The sequence below is a fragment of the Plectropomus leopardus genome, chromosome 18, assembly GCF_026936395.1.
Source record: "Plectropomus leopardus strain MGB_pleo_1.0 chromosome 18, ASM2693639v1, whole genome shotgun sequence".
Taxonomy (NCBI): domain Eukaryota; kingdom Metazoa; phylum Chordata; class Actinopteri; order Perciformes; family Serranidae; genus Plectropomus; species Plectropomus leopardus.
Window position 1 is genome coordinate 16,838,869 of NC_142193.1, and position 16,524 is coordinate 16,855,392.

General features: G+C 37.5%; 3 protein-coding genes across 4 annotated transcripts; 2 read left to right on the plus strand and 1 right to left on the minus strand.

Moving 5' to 3' along the window:
• Nucleotides 1–1,706: 1,706 nt before the first annotated feature.
• Nucleotides 1,707–6,521, minus strand: ppan (peter pan homolog). Its single transcript, XM_042505063.2, has 12 exons — nucleotides 6,258–6,521; nucleotides 5,788–5,958; nucleotides 4,889–4,990; nucleotides 4,732–4,782; nucleotides 4,372–4,542; nucleotides 4,079–4,155; nucleotides 3,679–3,786; nucleotides 3,407–3,530; nucleotides 2,973–3,051; nucleotides 2,652–2,781; nucleotides 2,396–2,559; nucleotides 1,707–2,312 (listed from the first exon to the last, which is right to left on the minus strand). Exons 1-12 carry the CDS (start codon nucleotides 6,270–6,272, stop codon nucleotides 1,912–1,914), a joined length of 1,593 nt encoding a protein of 530 aa, XP_042360997.1. The 5' UTR covers nucleotides 6,273–6,521; the 3' UTR covers nucleotides 1,707–1,911.
• Nucleotides 6,522–9,760: 3,239 nt separating this feature from the next.
• Nucleotides 9,761–11,355, plus strand: p2ry11 (purinergic receptor P2Y11). The gene is made up of 2 exons (XM_042505629.2): nucleotides 9,761–9,916; nucleotides 10,149–11,355. The coding sequence occupies exon 2, from the start codon at nucleotides 10,212–10,214 to the stop codon at nucleotides 11,172–11,174; it is 963 nt and encodes a 320-aa protein (XP_042361563.1). The 5' UTR covers nucleotides 9,761–9,916; nucleotides 10,149–10,211; the 3' UTR covers nucleotides 11,175–11,355.
• A 1,316-nt stretch (nucleotides 11,356–12,671) lies between these two features.
• Nucleotides 12,672–15,979, plus strand: eif3g (eukaryotic translation initiation factor 3, subunit G). 2 transcript variants are annotated; one of them, XM_042505162.2, is made up of 10 exons: nucleotides 12,672–12,810; nucleotides 12,912–12,958; nucleotides 13,570–13,658; nucleotides 14,186–14,245; nucleotides 14,350–14,454; nucleotides 14,596–14,791; nucleotides 14,907–15,023; nucleotides 15,252–15,388; nucleotides 15,651–15,757; nucleotides 15,865–15,979. In XM_042505162.2, the coding sequence occupies exons 1-10, from the start codon at nucleotides 12,788–12,790 to the stop codon at nucleotides 15,878–15,880; spliced, it is 897 nt and encodes a 298-aa protein (XP_042361096.1). In that variant the 5' UTR covers nucleotides 12,672–12,787; the 3' UTR covers nucleotides 15,881–15,979. The 2 variants fall into 2 exon arrangements, with proteins under 2 accessions (XP_042361096.1, XP_042361095.1); XM_042505161.2 differs by having other exon boundaries at nucleotides 12,674–12,810; nucleotides 14,907–15,017.
• Nucleotides 15,980–16,524: the final 545 nt, after the last annotated feature.

The following is a 16,524-nucleotide window of genomic DNA, read 5'->3' on the forward strand; positions in this document are numbered from 1 at the left end:
AGTTTCGTCCTGTTGGCCTTTCTCTCTACACAGCAGGAGGAGCACAGGTGTTTCTAAAAATGCTAAGGATGGCTCTGCTGCAGTCAGGTGCTTCAGTGAGTTTCAATGAGCAAGGATACAAGCCATCATTCATTTGATTATTTATACGTCAAAATGTCTTCCGTGAGAAGGATATTATGTTATTAGTGTCAGGTTACCTCAGATAAAGATATACTTTTTTATCTATGTCGCTGAAATAAACGTATTGGTCCTCTTTGATGTGGGCTAGTGAAAGACATGTAAGTAAATAAATAAATAATGTGTGCAAAAGTAAATACATATATATGTAAATGACCCACCATTGGTTCACGGATTTAGGTTTCTGCGTATTTGCCGTTTTCTTTTTTAAATATTTATAAAGTTTTATATTTATTTCCTTTTAAAAAATTCAATCAACCTGTTCAGTTTTTGGTAAGCTAGCTCCTTAGCATTTAGCATACGCACTATAGAAGCTGATTTACCGACAAAATTTAGGTAGAGTCTTACCGTATGCCGCATTGATATTGCAGAAATCTTCTCCCCTTTTTGATGTTACAAATATTCAGTGGCTGACATTATTGCTTTAAGATATCACTCCGTTTTATCTGAGACGAAGCAGAAAGTTTAGTTTTGAGGTATCTTTTTTTTCTTTGGCGTTACCTGAAATATCACCTCGACGGTAGATGGACACGATGTGTCCCCCTAGTGGTCACTATGAGGAACTGCAACAATAAAAACGCTTCTTTGGAAAATGTAAGTATATAAATATGAATATTGCTTAAAAAAATTTTAATTAACTTTTTAAAAAAGGCACATGGAATCAATCGCAGTTGAACAACTAAAATAATTAATAGCCAATGCATTTTTCTTTGGTGTTAAGGGTTAATAAACTACTGAAACAATCGTTGGCTCCTGTGTTCCTAGCTATATGTTGCTCAAATCCATTGAAACTAATTTTAAATTCTATTGGAGATTCCAAAACTGTCCTAAACTACTTCAGACGACCTGGTAAATTGTGAATTTCCACCAAAGTGTTTTTAAAAGATTAGCTTTATTGTGAAAATCAATGGTTCCAGATTATTTAAAATGAAATTATAGCAAAACAAGTACTTTTTTTCCATATAAACCAACAATGTAGTTTTTATGAGAAAATTATTAAAAGTTTACAGCATTGTAAAACCAAAGTGACCACAGCTCCTTGTTTACAGCCAGTCTCTCCTGCCAAGTTATTTAGTCCCAAAAATAGTTAACAGAATACTTTGGGACTAAAGAACTTGCAAAAAATGATATTTTACATGTATACAAGTGACTGAAATAAGATAGTTTGTTTTGATTTTGTATTTTGAGTAAATAACTTGGTAAGTAGGAAAGTTTGGCTGTTAAACGGTTGTCACTTTGGTTTTATAAAAACAAGTTGGTTTGTTCTGTATTACTATAATTTTAACCTCTAAAACCATCGATTTTCACAATTTTAGGTTTTATTAACATTTCACCAAAATTCCCTATTTTCCAGCTTTTAAAAGTTTGGGATCTACAGTAGAATTTCAAAAATTAGGTTTGGTGGATTTGAGCGACGTACAGCTGAAACACAGAAGCCAGTGAGCGGCCGAGCGAGAGATTTAGAGGTTAAGAATCCCAAGACACCGACTACACCAACACCCTAAAATCATCCACTGAATTTAAAATAGCATTTTTTAAACACTTTATTGAGCAAGTTCATTTTTAATATAAACTCACACGGTGTGAAAATATAACACTTAAAGTTCTCCTCTGCTGATTTTCAGCAATAAACAGTCTCATAATCAAACCGATGGCAACTGGAGCTTCGCTGCCACCTACTGGAGGATCGACAACACATTCAATGTCCAAGTCCACAAAGAAGAAGAGGATCATTCAGCCTTTTCCCTTCCTCTGTTTGAAGCTTTGCTTCGCTCCTGCAGCTTTCTTCTTGTAGGCTGGTTTGCCTTTTGGACCTTTAGATTTGAAAGATTTGTCCTTATTTTTCTTTCCACCAAACGTTTTGTTCCCTTCGAATTTCTTCTTCCCACCAAATTTCTTGTCCCTGTCTCCAGGTTTATTTGCTCCGTACAACTTTCCTCCTGGCTTCATTTTCTTTCCAAATGATCTCTCCCCGTCCGTTGATTTCTTCCATCCTTTTCCTCCCGGAGCGTTTCTCTTGGGCGACTTAGCATCTTTGTCTTTTCTAAATGATTTACCAGGTGACGGCTTCCTCTTCTTGGCAGGTCCGTGATTCCTCTCTGAGGCATGCCTCTTCTTGGCACTGGGAAACATGTCTGCACAGAGGAAAAATCGATCAATAAAATGATTCAAAACAAGACCCAAGAGCTAATGGTTATAGCCCATTATTCACATTCACCTTCATCTGGCTCCTCTCCGACAGCCTGTCTGTAGTACTCCACCTCGTCCTCAGATTCGACAGCAGCTGCCTGATCGTCCTGCATCCCGGGATCCTCCACCTCGCTGTCCTCCTCAGCCTCGGCTTCAGCGCGTTTCCTCTTAATGCCTTCCAGGCTCTTTTTCCTGTCATGAGAAAAAACAAACCATTTTACACTTTGACCGAATGAAAAATGGATACGACAGAAGGGTCGAAATGATCTAAAAGGGAACATTACTTGTTCTCCTCTTGTTTCTCTTTCTTCTGAGCAACGTTCTGCTCCTGCTTTTTCCTGCGAACCTCCTTCTCTTTCAGCTGGGCCTCCTTCCTGTTTAGGATCTCCTGTATTTCCTCCTCGGTTTTGGAGACTTGTAAACGAAGTACACAACGACTTCACATTAAAAGACGTTTAACCACAAGTCGGCTTTAAACTACTTATACACTGGATGCATCAGTAAGCGTTTACTTTTAGAGAGAAATCATAGAATTCATACCAGCTTTGTCATCATGTACACCAGATCAAGCAGAAATGTTACTAAGTAAGGACGAGTGCACTCACTCATGGAGTGATAAATGACGTTCCCGTCTCCCATGCCTTCTTGTATCTTCGTCAGCTGCAGAGTCATGCGAGGACCGATCTGAGGACAACACGGCGACAAGTCAGGCGTCACACAAGCATTGACATCATGTTGTTTTCAACAGTTAAAGGGGTGAGACAAAATACTGATACAGAAATATCTCGTTTTACTTCCTCTTTTCATGTTGACACACTGGCAGCTGCAGGTTCTCCAAACAGTTTCCCCGGCCAACTTGACTTACAACTGGGTCGCTATATATATATACACACTATATGGTTTTTAATTTAGGGATTCGGATATTAGTTCTTATTTTTTTGTTGTTTTTTTGCTGCAGAGGACGACTGTCGTTTTAATGTTTGTGAGAATAAATGAATAAATCTTAAGTGAGTGATTTCCACTCTCTCAGTAGGCTCACCTCGGTTAAGCGGACGGCACTCTGCTGGGACGCCATGTTGCCTCGGCCAGAGTAGACCTGTGGTAGTTCGGTTATGTTGTGCTCCCCGTCTTGTTCTGCTTCACTTTCTGAAAGGTTCGCCCCCCTGAGAGTTACAGCAGAGCAGAAAATAGTTGATCAGATCACACCATCAATTCTGTAGATGTTAGAACAAAAGCTACAGGTCATCACCATCAAAATAAGCGCCCTTTGACCTCAAGACTTTAAGAATTGTGCCTTCGCTAACGCCTTACTTAATCATCAGTTCGCTGATATCCTCAAACTTGCTCATGTTGGGGAACTTCTCCTGCATCAGCTTCTTGACCCCGCGGCTCATTCCCACGGGGACGACCTTCAGGCTGCTGCAGGTTTAGAACATGATTACGTGGGTCAGTGGGACTTTGACTAAAAAAATAATAGAAATCTGTTTATTGTGTGGAGGCTCATCAGTGCGTTTACTTTGAACATGCATCACTGAACAGTCAAGTCACAATCTGTCATCATCTGAGCCCAACATCTCAGTGCTTTTTCATCAAAGAGCAGCAACACCCAGAAGTCAGGAAAGCAGTTGTGAAGCTCTTTGCATAACGTATAGCCACGCATGTAAAGACTGAGAAAACAAAAAGTTAGCATTTGTGAGAAAATATTACTTACTAATGTCGAAATTCAATTTCCTGCGTTGATGGGTTGTAATTCAGCAGCACACATCTCTTGATATTGTTGAGGCTTACCTGGAAAACAACAATGTGTTTAATTTTTTTGCTTGAACACAGAGTTTAACTGTTACAATGCTGAATGACTCAAAGATTCAGAAATCAGAAAGCGTTTACTTTTAATAAATCTTCAGAGGAAATCTCAGAAGACTATACGTTCATCATGTTGACAGGACTTTAAATCTTGAGTCAACCAATGTGACAATAATGCAATACATGGCTGAAATAACATACCTTGTGCACATTAATGGAAGGAAACATGTTCTGAAACATGGTGGCCATGAGTTTAATGTGCATGCCATCAGATCCAAAGTTATTAAGGATGAGTAGTGGATGATGTGTGAACTGCTGCTCGTGCATTCTGTGCTTCTTCAGAGATGAAACCACATCTTTGACAAGAGAGTACTGGGAAAAAAAGAGTTAAGAGTCCTTAGAAAAGTGCAAAAAACGCAGAGTTAGAATTTACGTCAGCAGTTTGGGCACATCAGTGCGTTTACTTTGAAAAAAAATCACTGACAATCAAATATCAAAATGTCATCATTTGAGCCCGTCTATCGGTTGTACTTGTGTTGTATTATGAGTTGATGTATTTACCTTGAGTACCCTAAAATAAAGCATAGGACCTTTGGGAAGTCGAGCAAGCCTCTGAAAGTACAAGAAATGTGTAGTTTAATGGAGGTGCAGGCTTAACACGGCTGGAAAATCCTCGAGTACTCAAGAGCTGTGAGCTTATGGTGCGATGTGATCGTACCATGTTGACAGCGGTGGGAGTCTTGCTGAAGATCATGAAGTGCGTCACTCCCAGCGGTCCCGCGATAGCCACAAAGTCTTTCAACACGTTTTTTTTCCTGACCTGAAAAAAAGAGGGTGTTCCTTAAGTTATTTATTATCAAATGTACAATTGCAAGAGCAGTCATTGCATTGAAAACCTGGGTCACAGACTTAACCCCAACAATACAATTTAAATATGTTTAAATGAAAATAATGATAATAAGAGAGACCTAAAATCTAGGAAATCTTATTAGAAGGACATATGGTAGTTATAATAAAGGATAAAATAACAACATTTAAGTGATATGAATCAGTAGTTACATGAATAGATACAGCTTAACAGGAAAGTAATGTAGCAAATTGGCTTTTCAAATATGGGAAGAAGGAAAAAACAAAAGAAATTATCCAATATAAGCCAAAAATTCTGGGGAAAAAAAGTACATTAACTTAAAATGAGTAAAAAGAAAGGGAAAAAAAAGCAAGAAAACTGAAACAAACAAAAAAATGAGATTTGAAAAAAAGTGCTTAAAATCTATAATTATGTGACATAATTTTAAATGTGTAATTGTGTGATAATTAAATTGCATAATGATAGTTTTTCCATAGCTTTAAAAAGCTAGACTAATTCCCTTTTGTGCCTTGTTTTTGAAAGAAATTGCACCAATTTGCTCTGGTTGAAATAATCATGAAAGACCACTGGAAGGGGTACAAGAAAAGTGATGTTTGAGTAAAGCAGGTCAGGCAAACCTCAATATTTGACTTTGTGACTATGATAAAACCGAATGGGTTCACAAAGCACATGGCCTCATCCAACAGAAATCTGGATGTTTGTACAGTCTCATCTGAGCTGCTGACAGCTGCTCAGGCTTTTAGTTTTACCTTCAGAGACTCTGCAGTGTATGGCTCCATGACTCTCCGCACGTCCAGGATGAGCTGACCCACGTTTTTGCCGACTTGACCCCGATGAAACACGAAGGAGTGGGGCATAGCTCCGTAGGTCTCCTCGGCCACATGGTTTGCTGTTGCTCGGGATTTCTTCTGGTTCTTGGTCTGAGAGCAAAATACACATATATCAGTTATCTTGGACAAAAACAAACAGTGACAAACCCCTATGTGTTTTTATTTATTAAGTTCAGATTAGAGCTCAACGTTAACCTAGCACAGAAAAAAAGCTACCGTTAGCTACAGGATCTTACAACAACAAGCAATGCTGTCGTATTGCTAACTAAATGCCTCCCCTTTATTATAGTTCAGATTCTCACTGAAGAGCAATAATTAAGACAGTCCATCGATTAATAGTGTTACGTTCACCTCTCTTTACTAACAAGTTCGCACAGGCCGCTACTTACCTTTGATTTCCCCATTATTCAGCGAAATGTAGAGCAGATTAATTAAGTCGACACTAATAACATTAATCAAAGCTACACTATTTTCTTGCTGTCAATGAAAATTACATTCATTTTGACCGTAAAATGTTCTAAACAGCACTTTCATTAGCGAAGTTAACGCGACTCGTATTCACAGCTCCTTCCACATGGCTCTGCCGCTGTGTCACACGCTAATGTATCCGTGTTGCTCAAACGTCCCGTAGTAGTTCCTCGCTTCCTCTCCTTTGGGGATAGTTCCTAGCTAAAGTGATCCGCGTTTAACACTTTGAAACCCGGGCAAATTGGCTTGATTTCTTTAAAAAAAAAAAAAAACATGGGAAGGGGGCTATGAGAAACAAAATATGAAATGACTCAAATATTAACAACATTTTTAAAACGTACAAGAAAATTACCTAAATTAGTGGGAAAAAACAACAATAAGAAAAAGTAAAACAAATAATTACAAAAAAATAAAAATAAAAAAAGTTATTTAAAATAAATGACCTGGGAAAAATTACAAAAATAGTCATTTTTAAAACATAATTTTAAATATGGAATTATGATCATTCTAAACATATTCAACAACATTTCTCTAACCTTTTTTTTTTTTTTTAATAAATCTACTATTTTCTTACATTTATTATCCAGTTGCTCATTGCCTTTTCCCCCATGGATTTGAAAGAAAATCACAAACATTTGCTCAGGGCTCAAATAGTTAAATTCTTGTGAAAGGCATCTGAAAGCAGCACAAGGAAAGTGATGTTATTCCAGCTTTAAAGGAGTTAAGATAGATTTGTGGCACACAAAAACCAAAGGTCAAAAGGTCATGAATCCAGTCGATCACAGTTCCACTTCAAATTAGTTTTATAGTTTAATTTTGACATTCACAGTCACAACAAATAAAAATCTGTCACAATACCACTCATTAGCATTAGCATTCGCATTACAGGATTAGTACTACTTCACTAAAAATGAACAAAAATTTCAATACCACTTACCACAATGTAATTTTTTTTTTAAATGGGTGCAGTTCCACCTCAAAATAAGCGATCGTGATAAATTAAAAAATCAAGCCTGATAGCGATCAATCAGATCCAAACAAGACATCCCTTGTATCTATAAATGTGGTAGGTGATTTTTTTTTATTCCTCAAATAGAATAGTTGTCCTTTTCTTTAAAAAAGACCAATCTAGAAAAGTAGTAGGCTTACACTGATTGTAAGGACAATCCATTTACTGAGAGCAAGCCTTCTTAAATTTTGGGGAAATTTGTGGTAACCATAGCACTAATTTCTGATATCTAAAGGTAAAAGTTCAAGAAACTCCTTAGAAAACGGCCATGCCTATTTTTCCCTCCACAGCTCCAGCCTCTCATATAAATATGGTACAAATAAACCAATGGGTGATGCAAAACATCTACAGGACCACAAATCGGCCTTTTTGTTTTTCTTATTCAGCTGTACATCTCTGGAGTTACTTGCAGAAACAGATTCAGACTTTTACCTGGAATTTTAAAAATGTGGCCGACAGGTATGGTCATCACTTTCTTTGCACTGAAACAAACATTTCTCAAATCTCAAAGACCGCACCCAGGGGACTATGTCCTGCTGACGCTCCTGAGCTGCTCTCCACCAATGTCTCCATGGAAGAATTAAGTTGTAAGTAGCAATAATACATTTCTCTGATCAGTGATTACATTCAAGAATATTGCAAACAGGGAAAATGTAAATATAGACGGCAGTTTTCTATCTTTTCTTAGATGAAACACTAAGGTAAAGTGCTTTTCTACGGGATAATTTGTTTAAAAATAAAATGGCAATGTAATATATGAAGTTTTTTCTCTTTTGTAAGTGGTCATTTAAAGAACGTGCAAAACGGTTTGACCAAAATTAAAAAGTATAACAGAAGACCAAAATGTAACTCGTCAGCACTCGCACTGTCAATTTATTTCACACAGAACCTGTATCTGTTAGACTATTCAAAGTGCAGTTACATTTATGGGTTAGTGCAAATTTTAAATTTGTTCTCAATAAATGTTTTTCAGAGTCCTTAGCAACAAGATGCAGAAACAGAAACATTGAAAAGAAGTTTTTGGGTAATGCTACAAAACAACAAACCAACTTAAAGGATGTGGCTGTGGAATAAAGATAGCATAAACTTTTTTTCCAAACTGCGATATGGTTTTGTCCAGTTTGCACGAATCAGTATTGCATCAGGTATATATTTTTATGTTCATTCTCGATTTTGAAGAGTAGGGGAGACCGGGGTTAGTTGGCACACTTTTTACTCACTGTAATATTTCTCTTGCATATCTCAGAATATCATAATCAACAGCAAATACAACGTTAAGGTCTCAGATGAATAAACATGTTTTATTATAAACAAAATTTAAATTTGGTAAATTTTGATTACAGACATGTTGTGCATCTGCTGGCACAATGTTAAAATGTTTGTGGCCCAGTTACAAAAATTAAAGCAACCTGTCGGAACAATTTGAACGTATATGCTCATTTTTAAAGCCAAACAATTTTAAGCAATACAATAGTGGGAATGATATAATGGGAACAATATCAATATTGCTTTTAATCTGTCAGAATTGTTTTTAATCTCTTATAATATCCCAACAAACTATAGACCATTTTAAATTAACCAACCAGACCTGCTCCCATTTGACCCAACTTTGTGATCAAGTAATTTTAGCAGCAAGCTACCATCACTCATCAAGAACTTTAATATCTTATATCAAACTGAAGCTGATTCTTTTGTCTATTAATTAGAATTAACACAATCCCATTATTTCTGTCTAACACAGTTTTATAAATAGTTTAGTCCATATAATACTTTTTACTTTTGATACCAGGCCAATTAAACTGAAATGTCATCACCAAAAAGGTTAGGCTTTTAAGATGTTTTGACATTGTAGATAAAAGCATAGAGGCCATGCTTTTGTCATGCAGAATTTTTAAAACTAAACTAGAATAGTTTAATATTTGTTGAAAGTACTGATTATTGCAATTTATTAACAAATATTCAGAGAATTTGCATGCTATTTAAGAAGCTATGTGGTTTCTGCTTGCTGCAATAACCCCACCTGGACTCTTGTTTTTAAAGGCAGGTGTCTGACTGATGTAAATTCTATTCAAGCACAAATCTGATATCACTTTCACATAAATAGTGGGATATTATATATATTTTTTGTATATATATGACCTGTGAACGCACTTAGTAGGCACTTTTTGCAGTAAATTTATTTGAGTGGTATTGTATGTTGGCATGCATGGTCAGAATTTTTTTCTTTTGTACACAGAAATTTGAATTAATTTTTGAGCTTGATAAAGAATTATCTAATCAATTCTAACACAAAAGCATGCAGACTGATTATCATCACTTTGTTTTACAAATGCTTCACATGAATGTCACCATAGTTTTGCTTCTTCAAATTGCGTAAATGCGCAGAGAGCAAGAGAGGAAGTGACTTTCGGGTCTATAATAGTCCCTCAAGTGTCTCTTACATTTCTTATCTGAGATGGTTGTGATGTTTAAGGAGGTTCTCACACTTTGTTTTCAGACATAACACAGGAAATTAACACTTCATTTTTTTAAGCTTCTTCACAGCACGGAGAATTACAAACCTGACTTTCGGTAAGTAGAAGTTAACATATATATTTCTGCTTCTCCAGGTATCAAGTTAAATCAGAGTTTTGAAAAAAATGTACATCTGCTATCATTTAATAGTGTGAATTGCATTGTTAAGAATACTCTCTCTGAGTAGATTTGTCATACTTAATTACAGAAATTAAATAAGTACTGCACTTAAACCTGAATAAAATGACTTGTATTCACATTAAATTAACAAACATACGTCAATTTACAGATATTGGACGGTACAGACCGTGTGAAAGCAGTTTCATAACTAAACTTTTCATCTGAGAGCAAGATGGAACATCGTTTTTTCTCCAAATGTGAGAGGTTTCAAATAGCCCTGCTGCCCACAATGTATGGGATTGAGTTCCTCGTGGCCCTGGCTGGAAACTTGTTTGCTCTGTGGCTGCTGGTGGTCAGAGAGAGAAGGAACTGGCACACTGGGGTCGTCCTGTCGTGTAACCTGGCCATCAGTGATCTGCTGTACGTCCTGACGCTTCCTTTGCTGATTGTCTACTACTCACTGGAGAAACACTGGGTGTTTGGTGATGCTATGTGTAACATCGAGAGGTTTCTTTTCACCTGCAACCTGTATGTGAGCATCTTCTTCATCATGGCGATAAGTGTGAACAGATGTGTCGCCCTTGCATGTCCCTTCTTCACCCGATCCCACGTACGGCCTGCCCACGCCAAGGCTGTCAGTGTCATTATCTGGGTCATTGTAGGAGTTATTTCCTGCCCTGTGATGAAATTTGCCTCAGCTTGCCCTGATGAAAAAAGTAACAAGACTCTGTGTGTGTCATTCTGTCAGCCTCATGTGGATGAGAGTCAGCACTTCACTTACAAAGTTTTTCTTGCTGTTTTTGGGTGTCTTGTTCCTTTCTTAGTCACTTTCACTTCTTACTGTGTGGTGATTTCGGTGGTGTGGAAAAATGTCAGTATAACCACCATAGAGAAACGCAAGGTGGCCCTGTTGGTCTCATCAGTGCTGGTGCTGTATGCCGTTTCCTTTGTGCCTTACCACGTCTTCCAGCTCTATTACTATTATCAGAGACTTCATTATAACCCCAACAACAACAACAACAAAAACAACAACAATTGCCTGGTCTACGACATGTACCAGGTGTCCAAGGGACTGGCAACTCTGAACATGTGTATCCATCCAATCCTGTACATGGCTTTGTTTGACAGTATAAGAGTAGCTTGTTGTGGGAGGAGCTCGGAGGACAAAAACAGGGTCACGATGAGGAAGTGTTGAGTAGCTGCTTGACAGCTTTCCTGTGAAGATCATCGTTATTTCATGCTGTGAAATTTTACCTAATATTAATTTTTACACCATTTTTTTGTTCATTTGTTTGTTTGTTTACATCTGAAATGTACTCATCTACTTACTTTGAAACATGAGCATCTGGAATAAAGAAAAGTTTTTGATACTGTAATGTGCCTATTTTTAAAATTTATAATCATCACTGTGAATCATTTCCTTTCTGCACCATATCAGGAAGAAAAAGAGACACTGGAGGATTGTTATTCTATATCCATTGGCCAAATTTTGGTTATGATCCAAAATCTGCACAAGCATAATCACAAACATTGCAGAGGAATCTTCACTGTTGAGGAAAAACCTCTAACAGTGAGGATTAAGTTTATAACAGAAGAAATTTAATCAGATTTAGTAAGGCACAACCAATTCTAATTTAGAAATCAATTTTTAAAAAGGAATCAAGCCATTTCTCTCTGAGGAAGTGGTATTCAACATTTTTCATGAAGCAATGTTGACTTGTGACCTCCTGGTCACAGGTTATGTGAGGACATGAGCAGTTCTCAGATTTTTGTTTAAGAGATATAAGATGAATGGTGAAAATATTTAGCAATCCACAACAACAACAACAACAAAAGAAAAAAAACAGAAAGGTAACAAAAAAATTGTGCAGCTAAAATACTTTTTTTGTCTCCCTGAAACTCATGAACAACTCAATAAGAAAGTGACAAGTAAAACAGTTTTTTGTGGTCTGTACTATCATAAGGCAACTTTGTCGTGCTTCATCCTGTATCAAACACTGAGGCTCTACAATGTCAGACAATGTCATCTTAATACAAAGCAAAAATTATTTTTAACTACACATTATTTTCACCAGTAGTGGAAATAGCTGGATATTTTACATAAGTAAAAGTAACAACACCACAGTGGAGAAATACTGTTACAAGTTAAAGTAATTCATTCAAAATTTTACCTAAGTAAACGTACAAAAACACATAATGCAAAAAGTAGAAGTAGCCTTCTCATTAGCCAATTACAAAAAATGTACATATAGGCCTATTATAATACTGGATTATAATTATTTATGCATTTATTTGTGCATCACTTAAATGTTGCCGCTGATAAAAGTGAGGCTTATTATTGTTTTACTAGGCTACATTTACTGCTGAGTAGTTTAGGAATTTGACCAAGGGATATTCACAATAACACATTGTCTTTGTATGTCAGTTATATTATACATTATTAATCTGAATCTGCGAAGCACCTATAGTTACTAAAGATAAGCTATTACATCTCTTAAGTGGAATTGAAGTAGGCTTATAAAGTAGTGGAAAATGTAAATAACCTTACATGTAAAAAGTACAAGAACCCCAAAACTGTATTTGAATTCAGTACTACACATAGTTTCTTCCCATCTCGTTTTTCAGCCTCCCAATTTAGCTTGAATCCAGTGGTAGAAACTATTTAAACAGACTATAGGGCTCTTATTGTGAAGCTAAATGTGATACTTTTACTGTGAAGTTAAAGTGCCGGAAGTGTTAGCCTTGGCGGCGCCGCCGAGCTCGCGCTGCTCCGCTCTCTACGATCCTGAAGCTAAGCTAGCTGAGAGGATGCCGTCGATGGAATACGACGAGTGAGTATTTTTTATGAAAGTGTGTTAACTTCTGCTTGTATCTGAGTTATTTAATTGATCTAACGTGGCATATCAATTGCCCCCCCCCCCTCTCTCTCCAGCTCCAAGCCCAGCTGGGCAGACCAAGTCGAGGAGGAAGGAGATGAAGGTAAAGAGTTAGCTTCGTGCTAGCACATCTCTTGCAGTCTGGTGTCCGGAGGAAGAGGCCGGCTAGGCGGCTTCCACTTCCACGTGGTGGCCGGGCGTTAAAGTGCAGATTACAGATGTACTTATTGGTGATGATGTGGATATTTAATCTCTAAACGGCTTGAGTCAAACGTTTGAGTTACTGACATAAATTGTCGAGTTACCGATGAAAATGTCCCGACAATATGTCACGCTGTGGCCCGTGAGCAGTGACGTAGACAGTGTCATTCACTAACGTTAAAATAGCTAAAAGTTAGCAAGCTAGCTGTGGTGTTGTCTTTACTTAGATTTCAATGGAATATACGGCCGTCTGTGAAATGAACAATTATGTTACAATGTAAACGTGTCTCACTTTACATTTGCGTATAAAGTAATCAGAATTGAGATGTCAACAAGAGATGAGAAATGCTAGGGCTGCTATATTGATAACTTTGAAAAGCAATGTTGACTTGTATTACGTGAAATCAACACAATCAATAACTTCTAACAATAGATCATGGAAAACAGTTTACTTAGTCTCTTATCTTTTTTTTTCCACCGAAGTCTGATTTGTCTAAATATTTTTTTTATCAGGCACATTACCATCCCCCAAGGAAACCATCAAAGGAAACATAAAAACTATCACGGAATATAAGATAGATGATGATGGAAAGAAGTTTAAGGTGAGTTAAGTTTTATTAAAATATGTGTTGCATCTGTCAAGGTTGTTCACAGGGCTGTTTGCATATGGCAGCTGTTACTCAGGTGTAGAAATGATATAGCATGTTCATGTACTTTTACCTACAAAGGCAATTATTTCTTCATCTTTCAAACATCAGAATTGTAGTTATAAATGGTTTTTTTTTAAATTGCATACTTATATATTTCCTAAGTTACAATCCTTTTACATTTGGCTTATAAAACCTCAAATACTGTAGGAGTAGTCATTTGTTGGCCTGTATTACAAATTTTCTGTCAGTCTTGAAATTAATTTTCATTGATGATAAACTGACCCACCAAAAAACTCTCAGGGTAGCAGCACCCGCATCACTTTACCTTGAATAGACCGTACGCTTCATGCCAATTCTACATGTTAACTAGTACCACATTAGTTTGTAAGTGCAATATGTTTTGGACATTTTGACTGCATGAGATTTTGCTTCTGTGAGAAATAGATTAATAATGCATTTGCTGTCTTTTGGTCCTCTAGATTGTGCGGACCTTCAAGATCGAGACAAGAAAAGCCTCAAAAGCCGTTGCCAGGAGAAAGGTCTGCTTTTGATTTAATTTTGTTGCGTTCACTTTGACATAAACAAGACTTATGTCATCTTCAAGTTAAGGCAAGTCATTTAATAATGTGTTTGTTTATTTCAGAACTGGAAAAAATTTGGCAACTCTGAGTTTGATGCACCGGGTCCTAATGTTGCCACCACCACAGTCAGTGATGATGTTTTCATGACCTTCATCTCCAGCAAAGAGGTGAGGATCTGTTTTGGACTTAAAGGATTTTGTGTCAAAGTCCGCTTTTAAAAAGTCCGATTTAAAACACTTAAATCGTAGTTTGATCAATAATTTACTTGGTTTAGCTTGGGACTGAGCACCTCACCTTCCCTTTTGCAGGACTTGAACGCCCAAGACCAGGATGAGGATCCCATGAACAAACTGAAAGGACAGAAGATTGTGTCTTGCCGTATCTGCAAAGGCGACCATTGGACCACCCGCTGTCCATACAAGGACACCCTGGGCCCCATGCAGAAGGAGCTGGCTGAACAGCTTGGGCTTTCCACCGGAGACAAGGACAAGCCTGCTGGCTCAGGTACCATCAGCACACCATTCACATGATCAGATTTCCTTTTGTCTTTTTGCAATCCATAGTTGGACTTGTTCTTGAAGTTGTGGTTGATGTGGCCTGTTTTTTCTTCTTTCACCAGCGGAGCCAGAGCCTGCACAGCCTGCACAGAGTAAGACTGGGAAGTACGTGCCCCCGAGCCTGAGGGACGGAGGCACGCGAAGAGGGGAGTCCATGCAGCCCAACCGCAGAGGTGGGTGTAAGTTTACCTGCTGATTCCATGTAACCTTTCTATGTATTGCATACCTTGGTGTTGGTTAAGTGTAATACGCACACTTTTTCATTACTTCATTTGATCGGCAATCAGCAAAATAAAATGCAAATATCGGCCGCGATAATCAGCCAGGCCGAAACTCTCGTCAACCCCTACACTGTTCCAGCAGCAAGAGCATTCATAGTATGAACAGTATCTGTTTTTACCTTACAGCTGATGACAATGCCACCATCCGTGTGACCAATCTGTCTGAGGACACCCGCGAGACAGACTTACAGGAGCTCTTCAGACCATTTGGCTCCATCTCAAGAATCTATCTGGCCAAGGACAAGAACACCGGACAGTCAAAGGTCAGTGCTCACCTTGTGAATATAGAGACCTGCACATCAGATGTTTAAAGCATTAAAGAAACTCTAAAGAATGAGGCCAAGGACAAAAGAAATGAATAAAGCAGGTGTTTTCCCCAGCCACATTTTGTACTTCTTAAAGTATGTAGTTTTTAGTTAATATCTAGCTGGCGCAGCCAGCAATCGTGGTACACTTGACAGGGACCAGAGACACAGCATGGTCCAGTTGTCTCACCCATCAACTACTTTTTGTTTTTTTATGCAGGGATTCGCCTTCATCAGTTTCCACCGTCGGGAGGATGCAGCCAGAGCCATCGCAGGAGTGTCAGGATTCGGATATGATCATCTTATTCTCAATGTTGAATGGGCCAAGTAAGTCATTATCAGTTTTGTCAAGTGTCAACATGAAGCATGATATGTGTGTATGTGTTACTTTTTCTTGCTTACAATGTTATTTAATTATTTAATTCTCTTTGCAGACCATCAAACAACTGAGGAAACCATCAGAATAAATTTGGGGATGACGCCAGATTTTGTTGTTGTGGTGAAATGTGGCAGTTGTCTTAATAAAGAGAATCACAATTGTTGTCACAATTTTCTTGTTATGGTTTCCTTTCCAGTTTTTGTAGCTTTTTGACCCTTTAACACCCGCATTAAGACACCTTTCATCAGCATTGAAAGCTCTACAACCCCCCAAAAATGGTTCAGTTTCTTTCAAAAACATTAGTTATATATTTTTAAATTGTCATATTTAAAACTGTTACTGAAAAAAAAATGTATTTTGAACACTTCCTTGGGATTATTTTCTTATTTTCTGATTGTTTTTTTACTTTCTTGAAACCCTTTTTGTTGCTTATTTTCAGGTAGTTTTCTTGTAACTTTTCACACATTTCTTGCTGATTTTGGGCCATTTTTTGTTGAGTTTTAATCTTGGCAAATTTTATGTTGATGGAACTAACTTAAAACAAATTGTTGAACCTATACAGTCATGGGCTTGATACTATTAATATGTAAAGATTCAAGTGTCAGCTGAGGACATCAAAATTAGAGTGCTTCAGATGTTAATGCATAAGAGCATATTGAATTCAGATCAATCAAGCCAGAGGGAGAAAGTCAGCTACATGCTAGTTTTCTTGCGT